The following is an 11555-nucleotide window of genomic DNA, read 5'->3' as shown; positions in this document are numbered from 1 at the left end:
AATGAATAATGAGATAGGCCTATTGCAATTGTTTTTCTTCGCACACGTTGCTCCTTCTCCTTCTGTCATCCTCGAACTTAGTCCTCATCCGTGGATAGAAGAAGAATCACCTTGTGGACGGGCCTACTTAAAACCGAAACAGTTTTAGTCGGTCTACCGCGATTGTCAAGATGTGCATTAGCCATGCGTAGTTTGACCTTGCGTACTAGTCCGTCATCGCTAGGAATAACCGAGTCAATTCTGGCAAGTGGCCAATGATTGCGTGGAGCGGCGTCGTCAGAGACAATCACAATGTCGCCGGTCTTTAGATTGCGTCGTCTGGAACACCATTTCCGTTTGGACTGCAAATTGTGAATAAATTCTTTCCTCTAACGAAACCAAAACTCATTGGCAAGATGTTGGACTCTCTTCCATCTCTTTCTTGCATAGAGGTCAGCCCGCTGAAATATTCCTGGGGGTGGAAGTAGTATCTTAGGTTTCATGGTTAACAGATGATTGGGAGTAAGTGGGGCAGGACATTCGGGGTCGCATAGCTGATCGGTTGAAAGGGGTCTGGAGTTAACAATGTTTTCAACTTCTGTCATCAAGGTCCGAAATAACTCGTCATCAGGTTGACTGCCACACGTTTTAAGCATCGGGTCAAGAGCACTTCGAATGGTGCGGATCTGTCGTTCGACCGCTCCATTCATGTGACTGGAGTGAGGTACATTAAATTTATTTGTGATTAAGTCACAGTGATGTTGTAAGAGAAAGTTACCAATGTGTTTTTCGTTCATTTCACGTTTAGCTTGTATTAAATCATTATTGGCGCCAATCAGGTTAGAACCACAGTCTGATCGTAGTTGACATATTGGGCCTCGTCGTGCAAGAAACCTTCTAAGGGCGTTAATATACGAGCTCGTATTCATTGTGTTGGCGGTCTCTAAGTGGACAGCTCGGCTCGACATGCAGGTAAATACCACACCATACCTTTTCAAGATCGATCGCTTTTCTCGGAGATAGTATGGACCAAAGAAGTCAACGCCGGAAAACGTAAAAGGGGGCTCCTCACTCAATCGCTCACTGGGAAGATCGGCCATTTTTTGTGTTTGAAGAGCACCTCTCCAATGCTTACAAACAACGCAATTGCTGATGTGGTAACCTACTGCAGAAGATCCACCATTATCCAGAAACCACTCTGTCACAAATGATTGTGGGTGATTCCACGACCCATGTGGCTGACTTCCTTGTGACAATGGTCAATTATCAGATGCGCTACATGAGTTTTTCTTGGAATAACCGCCGGGTGTTTGGCAAGGTCAGAAATGGAAGCATTTCTAATTCGACCACCGACTCGCAAGATACCATTTTTATCTAAAAAGGGATCTAATTTGTAAAGACTGCTAGTCCTTTTCACAGTTGTACGTGTCAGATGAGAATGACCTTCCTGTTGGAAACTGGAGAGAAATGATACTTCTTCACTAAAATGTTCCTGTTGCAAGCCTTTGATTATCTCTATCTCTGCGGTTCTCAAGCAGTTTGCAGATACTGCTTCAGCGAATACAGAAGTGTTTTTCCTAATTTTGTGTAGTAGCTTAGCCTTTAGAAGCAGAGAGTTTGCTACCGCCCTTTTGGCGCTCAGCCAAGAAGAAAATCGGTCCAAACGAGATGTTTCAAATTGATTGGTTGGTTTTGAACGTTCGTTGACAGCCAGTGTTGTTCGGACAGTAGCCTTGCGCATTTCCTTTTGCATTTCGCTTGCGGTTGCTTCGTCCAACGTGGACCTTGCAGTAGCAGAAAGGTCAGAATCACCCCATAAAAATTCTGGGCCTTGAAGCCACATAGATCCTTTTAAAAAGCGTTGTGTGTTCATGCCTCTGCTAGCTTCATCGCTTGGATTAGCCTTGGATTCTACATGGTACCAGGAGTCAGGACTGCAAAGATCTCGAATCTGTTGCACTCGGTTGGCCACATAAACATGGAATCTTTTGGCTTCGTTGTTTATGTAACCAAGTACAATTTTGCTGTCAGTCCAAAAATGTTCTACCACATTTGAATACCCCATCTCTTCTCTAACATATTTACTCATTCTAGCTGACAGCAGGGCGGCAGTGAGCTCTAGCCGAGGGATGGTAAATTGTTTTAGTGGAGCTACTCTAGCTTTTCCAATAAGAAAGGAGCAATGAACTTGATCAGCACTGTTTTTAAGCCGAATATATGAGCATTGGCCATAACCGTGCTCACAGGCGTCTGAAAAGTGATGGAGCTCTACCTTTTGAACTGTTCCAAAACCTTCAGGTTGGATGCATCTCTGAATTTCAAGGGTGCTTAAGGCACTAATCTCAGATCTCCATTTACGCCATCTGGAAGCTAACATTTCAGGAATAGGGTCATCCCATTTTGCACCCTCTCGACATAGTTGTTGCAAGATCTTCTTTCCCTCCAGAACAACAGGGGCAACGAACCCAATAGGATCAAAAATGGAACTAACAGTAGACAGTATCCCTCTTCTGGTGAAAGGAAGGTCTTTGAGTATAATTCTAAACTGAAATGAATCGTTTTCAACGCACCATAAAATTCCCAGTGCATGCTCAAGAGGAAGAGGATCTTTGTTAAGATCTAATGCTTTCACACCATCAGCTCTTTTTTCTTCTGGTATTGCATCAAGGACGGATCTATCATTTGACAAGCATTTGTGAAGTTTTAAGCCAGCCCTTTCACAAAGAGCTATACTTCCTGTTATAAGAGAAACAGCCTCATCAGCGGAAGGGACTGAAGTCAAGCCATCGTCAACATAAAAGTCGTGTTTTATGAAGTCAGAAACATCCTTACCAAATTCCGCTTACCCATCTTCAGCTGCTTGTTTCAAACCGAAATTCGCACAACCTGGTGAGCTGGTAGCCCCGAATAGATGGACTTTCATTCTGAAGACTTGCAAAGGCTTGCTGGTATTTCCATCCTCCCACCACAGAAACCTCAAGAGATCTCTGTGCTTCTCTGAAACATAGAACTGATGAAACATAGATTTGATATCGGTCATTAACCGGCGATTCAATTCGATAACATCAAACCTCCATCTTTACACTCTGACTACAAAAAAAATTAGGCCTACGGTATATCACGTGAAAGTTACGAGTAATTAAGCATTGATTTCAACGACCTAATTTTTGGGCAAAATCAACTTTACGACCGGTTTTGCAAACTTTGATCTTCCGCTTTGCAAGGCAACTTGATAGTTACTTTGAACTTTAGTCCAACGTAGAGTGGTTTCACTTTAACCTGAATAAAAAAATGTCTACTTCTGGTTTTCTTTCCCAATTAAAATCATTAATCAGTGCATTCAAAAAGGTTTTCCAGAATTTTGCTATTGCTTTGTGACAAGCATTTCTATGGTAAACAACTTTACCTCGCTTCCCACTTTTTTCTCCGTTGCTCTCTTTTAAATACCGGCGCGCGTAGTCTTGCTCCTCCGTCAAGGGGTAGTAATTACGCAATTCATTATGACGCAACCGAAGGCTTTAATTTATCACACCGCTCACCCAGACAGTAAAATCTGCCATTTTTACATTGATTTAACGTCTGCAAACGTTGTATCAATGTAAAAATGACGGCTTTTGCCGTCTGGGAAGGCACTCAAAAGTAAACACTGGATAAAATGCAAGAATGCAAAAGAAACGATAGCCTATTGTGGAATAAAATACAAAACTCTATAAATAAACAGAAGGAGTGGTTGGATTTACAGGATTTTGTTGGATTACAGAAGGATTATCGTTGGATTTTCAAAAAATTGCCGAATAGGCAACTAACTGATAAAGACTGTGAGCCAAATAGGGAACTAGCCCAATCGGACTAGCCGAATCGGGCTGTGGCCGAATAGGGTCGGAATGGCCCGTTTCGGTGAGTCCGATTCGGTGAGTCTGGTTCGGTGAGTCCGATTCGGTGAGTCTGATCCCTTAAAGGGGGATTTTTTTAATTTTTTTTTTAAATTATCGGGTACCGTAGCCTAATTATCATTGCCGTTTTAGGGTTAGGGGTTTAGGGTTAGGGGTTAGAGGTTAGGAACTCACCGAATCAGACTCACCGAATCGGACTCACCGAATCGGACTCACCAAATAGTAGCAGACCCGAATAGGGTAATAGCCGAATCGGACTAGCCCAATCGGACTAGCCGAATAGTAGCAGACCCAGTAGAAGTAGGGGATTGCTCACTCAAAAATAAGGTGGACAACTGGAGGGTCATAATATTATGACAAAATTTGGTGAAACTGCAGCTTAAGGTCTACCGCCATATGTCGCATACCCAGTTGCAGCGTATGTGATCTGCCTGCATGTGTACAAAGTGTGTATTGCCAAAACAAATGCATGAAAATATGTGATATCATGTTTATGTAATGCTATACTAGTCATAATAATGCAGCAATAGATTTCACACTACAGTAGTAACAGTAGTTAGCCTCACACTGCAGTAGCAAGGTTCTGCCGATGTTCTAGCATTCTAAACCTTACGCAAAATACATAGCATTTTATTTGATAAAAATAAATTTACACAAACGCAAAGAAAACTTTTTGCAGTTCTGCCAATTTCTAAGTTTCACAATGACCTTACAGCCGTCCATATCGTAAGAAAAATCAATAAAGCGAGTCGTCCCGGTATTCCACTGCCCCTAGCCTAGGGGCGCCAGAACGATTTTTGACTGAGGAGGCAGGATTATGAAAAAAGAGCACTTTTGTTGCTGAAAAACCAATTTTTTGTTTAATTTTAAAGATAAGATATAGCAATAACGCTCATCTATCAGCTCACTATCGAGTAATGATACAAGTGTCCGGTATGCAAAGAAGGACATCATGCTATGTTATAATGATGCAACCTACTGTATTGCAGAATTTTGTGCCGTGAATAACTGAATATTATTTTCAGGCAAAAATGAAAGATTAGGCTATAATTAGGCTAAAAGCGAATAGCAGAAATTGTTATATTGCACAATGTGCAGTAGTTTACATGACCTAAAAAGGGCACCATTGCCTCTTTATCTACAGAAAAATTGAGGGCAGGGGTGCATCCTCCCTCTTGCCCCCAGCTTTTGGTGCCCTTGGCCTAGCCTACACGCATTCGAAACAAAACTACGACTCTGGGAAAGTCAACTGGAAAATGTAAATTATGCTCTCTTTGCTACACTGCAGAAGAACAAACCTACGAGCAATACGTTATTTGTTTCTATGATACAACACATTTTCATCCCGCTTTGGTGACATTCGTTCTCTTGAAAGCGACATTAAAGTATTAAGTCCTACTCCATCTGATACACAGATGGATACAATGCAGAAACGAGCTAAAATTGAAATTTCACGCCGAGAGTGTATCACTGCATGTGTGTTTTTTTTTCTAACAATGATGTGAAATCAAACGTTATTGAGTCTCTGCTTCATTTTCTTCTAGAATTGGACAATGTCAAATTAGATTGCATTCAAAATCCATTTGCAATGCTAAAACAAAGTAGACTGCCAAATACCTCTTTCCTAACTCTTAGGAAGAACTTGCTGGTGTAATTATAAAAAAGGACATCTATATATAATTATATATACAAAGAAGGACATCATGCTATGTTATAATGATGTAACCTACTGTGTTGCAGAATTTTGTGCCGTGAATAACTCAATATTATTTTTATGGCAAAAATGAAAGATCAGGGTAAAAGCGAATAGCAGAAATTGTTATATTGCACAATGTGCAGTAGTTTACATGACTTTAAAAGAGCACCACACTGCAAAAGAACAAACCTACGAGCAATACGTCACTTGTTTCTATGATACAACACATTTTCATCCCGCTATAGCAGAGGTTCTTAACCGGGGGTAAATTTACCCTCAGGGGGTAAATTTATTGAATCATAAATTAAAGCAAACTTCAATTTTTCAGTTATTAAAAAACTGGTAGTGTTGCACTCGAAAGTTTAGACGACTACGGTACCAAAGCGGTTATAATTCTGAAAAAATGGATAGGCCTAATTTCTTTCAGCAAAATAATATATCCTGGAATCATGTGGGGTCACTTTGCACAGACGGTGCCCCTTCTATGCTCGGTGCTACGTCTGGCTTTACAACTGTGGTGAAAAAACGCGTACCGAGCATCATTTCTACACACTGTGCCGTTCATCTACATGCACTAGCAAGTAAAACCTTCCAGAATATTTGAAAACAGTATTGAAGCATGTGGTTGAATGTGTGAATTTTATCAGGGCACGTGCTCTTAATCATCTTCTTTTCAAAGTGGCTTGTGATCAGATGGGATCAGAAGCCTACACTCTGTTCTCCTTTATCACACCAAAGTTCGGTGGCTCTCTAGGGGTCTTGTTTTGTCTCGAGTTTTCGAACTACATGGTGAAATCGAGATTTTTTCTTCGAGAACGCAAATCCCCTTGAGTAAGCACTTTGGAGACAATAAATTTATTGATACATTGGCTTACTTGACAAACATTTTTTCAAGTTTGAACCAGCTCAATATGCAAATGCAAGGAAAAATTGTTACCATTATAATATATATATTGTATATTACATTACATATATGTAATTGTAAATGATAAAATTGAGAGCTTTCAGACAAAATTAGATCTGTGAAGTAGAAGAGTTTAAAAAGGAATTTACCCAAATTTGCCAACATTTGATGATTAAAAAGTCGCAACGAGATTTCTGACCTCGAAGTCAAATTATGCCAGCACCTTGTCGCCTTAAAAAAGAACTTTTCGAAGGTGAAAGTTTTAACAGTACTGCTCTTTAGATAACTCATCCCTTCGAAGCCAAGTTAGAAAGTGTTACTGACGATGATCTTTACAAAGATGAATTGATTGATCTTCAATGTTCAACAAAGCATTGTTCCGTCGTCAAGCAATCAGAAGCAGAAACTGCAAAAATTGCAGGTCACAGACAAAGAAGTCTGATAAGCGTGATGCCTCCCCTGAGCATGTGCCCTTGTTAGGGCAGGTATATTTTAACACCGTAAAGGAAGGCATCAAGCTGCTACAGCTAAATGTAGAAGGTCTAACATCAGCATTGTTCCAAATTCTTATCATGCAATGGTGACTATTCCAAGTTTTGGTGTGGATTAGTCGAAGAGTTTCCTACGCTGACTAAGCATGCATTTGAAGTTATTATACCTTTTCCAACTACTATCTGCGTGAAGCATGGTTGACTGGATATGATGACATCACAAGGAGCCACCAAAACGGTGGGGGTAAATTTTACTTTTTTCATTTAGCAAGGGGTAAACAAGACAAAAAAGGTTAAGAACACCTGCGCTATGGTGACATTCGTTCTCTCGAAAGCGACATTAAAGTTTAAGTCCTACTCCATCTGATGCACAGATGGATACAATGCAGAAATGAGCTAAAATTGAAACTTCACGCTGAGAGTGTATCACTGCTTGACTTCTATAAAATTTCTTGAGTGGAAACAATATCCTAACTTGATTAATCATGCCAAAAAAGGGGTCATTAATTGGCAGCATTTACGCATGTAAAAATCTATTTTCGTCAATGAAACTCACCAAGAACAACTTGAGAACAACATTTTTTGACGACCACTTGCAAGATGTCATGCTTCTTTCCTTATCCAACCTACAGCTTGAATTTCAAAAACTTTCAAACCAAAACAACTGCAAAATCTCACATTAATGTTGTTCTAACAATAAATGTATGTTATATTTTGTGATTTTGTTAACAAAATTAGGAGTGACAACTTCATAAAAAAAATAATTTGTTAATGGAAAATGTGAGCTACGGCCTGCCAAGACTTTGTAAATTTTGGTTTTGGCTCACGGTTAGAAAAAGGTTGCCGACCCTGTTATACGACGATTAGCAATACAAAACATTTAAGTTAAAACATTTAAGTGATAATACAAAACATTTAAGTGATAATCTATATTCATAGTAACAAGGTAGCATACAAAGTAATTTCAATCAAACAAAACAATCTCTTAATATCCATTCACCAAAAACAAAGGAAAAGCAGACAAATAGTTAACATAATAATAAATAAATAATAACAAATAAATCACTTTCCTATAACTTTCCTCCAAAGTGTTTCTCCATCTTCTGACTATTCAAATTGCTAATACAAGGAAACACTTTTTCACATAGGCCCACAATCCCACATCACATTTTGACTTTTCACCAGTGTCAATTCGCATATGTTGTTTCAGGTTACTGACCTGTGCAAACGACTTCGCACACACGTAACATTTCTATGGCTTATCACCAGTGTGAATTCGCATATGGATTTTTCAGGTTACTGACCTGTGTAAACGATTTCACACACACGTCACATTTATATGGCTTTTCACCAGTGTGAATTTGCATATGGCTTTTCAGGTGACTGACCTGTGAAAACGATTTCTCACACAAGTCACATTTATATGGCTTTTCACCAGTGTGAATTCGCATATGTTCTTTCAGGTGACCGACCCATGTAAACGATTTCTCACACATGTCACATTTATATGGCTTTTCACCAGTGTGAATTCGCATATGACCTTTCAGGTGACTGCCCTGTGCAAACGATTTCTCACACAAGTCACATTTATATGGCTTTTCACCAGTGTGAATTCGCATATGACGTTTCAGGTTACCGACCTGGGCAAACGATTTCTCACACATGTCACATTTATATGGCTTTTCATTAGTGTGAATCATTTTATGCCGAATTAAACTACTAGGTTGTGGAAATGATTTTTCACACAAATCACACTTGTATGGCTTTTCACCAGTGTGACTTCTCTCATGAATTTTCAATTTCACCACTTGTTCTTGGTGATTGATTCCATATGGTTCACAATCTTCAAGTACTTCAAGCTTTACCAGAATTGCTTCACTTTGATTCATGGTAAAAGGTGAAGTGAATGGTTGATTTGACTTAGTGGCACATTAGCGATGGTTGACCAAACAAAAGACTTATATACAAAGTATGAACAATATTGCAGGATAAACAGCCTATAACCTGAAACACAGGTAACAACCTGTGAAACATTCAATATTGGTAAACAGTGCGAATAATCGCATAGTCGAATACTTATCTCCAAAAATATTGCAAGTTAAATTCTATATCCATAAAAGCACAAACCATGCACACAAAAGTGACATCTTGAAATGTAATAATTATATCACACAAGCTTTTAACGAAAGCACAGTCTTTTGTTTCCATGTTACACAAACTAACATAAAACATATAATTGAACTACAGTATAGCTGATGGAGCTTCAAATAATAAACTTAAGAGAAGATTTTACACACATCACAGACAAAAGCTTTTTCACAAGAATGAAACGTCAACTTAAAATAATGTGGAATGTATTTACAACATATACAATATACATACATCACACATGTGTGGGTTTTTTTGCTAACAATGATGTGAAATCAAACGTTATTGAGTCTTTGCTTCATTTTCTTCCAGAAATGGACAATGCAAAATTAGATTGCATTCAAAACCCATTTGCAATGCTAAAACAAAGTAGACTGCCAAATACCTCTTTCCTAACTCTTAGGAAGAACTCGCTGGTGTAATTTCTGACTCTAAGTTGTGGCTTGAAGTTTCTGGAGAGAGAGAGAAATAACTTTATTTGCCAACAGATTCTATAATAGTACGATACACAATAAGCTTACATCACAATAACAAACAGTTCATGAACATAGAGGAACGCATAAGTACGCTCAGTGTTAACAAATTCAATCTGATTAACCAGGAGCAGCAAAAGACCGTTTGGTCGTCTAGTCAGCTGCTCCCAACTGGTCATTAATGAAGACACTGTAAATGGTTTGAAGAAAGCACTCGAATTGGCTAATGGCATTGAACAATGAACGGCAATAATTCAGTGTTTGATATAGTCAACTTAAACAGCGTAATTGTTTGTAGAGGTAGGCTAAGTTGCTTTTCATGTAGGCAACTGGTTTGTCGTCATTTTCAAATAATGTAATTTTAGTTCATCACTGAAGGCTTTGACGTTGGAAAATATGGGATTTTATTCCATACTTTTGGACCTTGCACTTTGAGGCTAGAGCTTGACTTCTTCGTTTCAACTCTTGGCAAAAATAGTTATTCTGTTGAAAAGATCTTGTGTTATGGTAGTGTATTTCTCGTTGAGTTTGGAAGTATCCAGTAAAGATTGTTCACTTTTGTACTTAAACATAATTTTTGCAATTTCATGTTTATAGATGAGGTTTACAGGTGGTACACAACACTTTTGATAGAGCGGAGCTGTGTAGTCATTCGTTCGCTAAATGTTATGGCTCGTATGATTCTGTTTTGCAATTCTAATATTCGATTTAATTGTTTTTTTGAAGCTGAACCCCAACTGACGATTCCATAGCTAATAATAGTATGGGCCATTGCAGTGTAAAGGCTCAGTAACACTTTTCTGTTCAGGTATTTTCTTATTTTAAAAAAGGTTTCAGAAATTTCAAAAAAGGTTTCAGAAAATCATCGATATGCACTTTCCAATCTAAATTCTCGTCAATGTTAATTCCGAGGTACTTTGCAGAAGTTGTTCTATAAATAATATCATTTGCGTTAACTTGTATTTTAAATTGTTTATAATCAAAGCTTTTTGTTTGATGCTCTTCTAATAGTAAGAATGATGACTTAGTGTAATTTAAAGTTAGTTTGTTCGCTTTTAACCAGTCATTGATATGCAGCATTTCTTTGTTTAGTTATGTTTACTTCCTCTTGAACAGCTTCCAATGTTTTACCTGGGGTAAAAAGAACTGTGTCGTCAGCACACAGCCTAACACTCATTTTAGTACTGCATGGCAAGTCGTTGATATACAGAAGAAAAAGAAGTGGGCCTAGCACCTAAACTTGTGGTATTCCGCAAGTAATATCTTTAAGGTCTGATAAAGTGTCTTCATGTTTTATAAACTGCTTTCTTTGAGACAAATACGATAATAATTTATTCATTTGTTCTCGAATGCCATAGCGTTCCAACTTGTTCAATAATCAATAATATGTGGTGGTTTACAGTGTCGAAGGCTTTGGTTAAATAATCCAGAAAAAATTATACATGTATTGTGTCCGCATTGTTATTTTTAAAAACAAAAGAACCATAAATCTTTTAAATGTTACACTAAGCAGTCTTTTCGCGACATGTTGCAGGATCCAAAAAAACAAAAACAAACCTGAAACACAAGTAGGCTACCAAATGGAAATAGGAAAGGTTCAAGAATGGTTAACAGTGAGAATATTCATTATCAAAACAATCACAGGTTGCAGTCTATATTCATGAAAGCAAGGTTGTTGGCATATTGTTGAAGTTGAAATAACGTTTTAAATCAAAAATAAGTCAAAAACTTCTTATTCAGTTTAAATACATTATTCTTATTCAAATGTTTATTCTTATTCATTTTATCAGCAGTTCGATAGCTTTGTCGAAACTTGCTGCCATTGTTGTTTGGCGCCTTTACTTTGTGGATCCACAGTTAAGAGTCTATGCTAGGGCACAAGTCTTTTAAATCCATACTTTACTAAGCAATATAGACTGTAGTGCAGTGGTTCTCAACCGGGGTGCCGCGGCACCCAAAGGTGCCATTTAC

General features: G+C 38.3%; 2 protein-coding genes across 2 annotated transcripts; both read right to left on the bottom strand.

Moving 5' to 3' along the window:
* Window positions 1-368: 368 nt before the first annotated feature.
* LOC145782838 (uncharacterized) lies at window positions 369-1079 on the bottom strand. The gene has a single exon (XM_082594603.1). The coding sequence runs from the start codon at window positions 1077-1079 to the stop codon at window positions 369-371; it is 711 nt and encodes a 236-aa protein (XP_082450729.1).
* Window positions 1080-1180: 101 nt separating this feature from the next.
* LOC145782837 (uncharacterized) lies at window positions 1181-8852 on the bottom strand. Its single transcript, XM_082594601.1, has 4 exons — window positions 8604-8852; window positions 8268-8351; window positions 2851-2989; window positions 1181-2751 (listed from the first exon to the last, which is right to left on the bottom strand). Exons 1-4 carry the CDS (start codon window positions 8850-8852, stop codon window positions 1181-1183), a joined length of 2043 nt encoding a protein of 680 aa, XP_082450727.1.
* Between the last annotated feature and the right edge of the window lie 2703 nt (window positions 8853-11555).

The sequence above is a fragment of the Aplidium turbinatum genome, chromosome 14 (assembly GCF_918807975.1).
Source record: "Aplidium turbinatum chromosome 14, kaAplTurb1.1, whole genome shotgun sequence".
Classification (NCBI taxonomy): Eukaryota; Metazoa; Chordata; class Ascidiacea; order Aplousobranchia; family Polyclinidae; genus Aplidium; species Aplidium turbinatum.
This window is presented reverse-complemented; position numbering and strand designations above follow the sequence as displayed.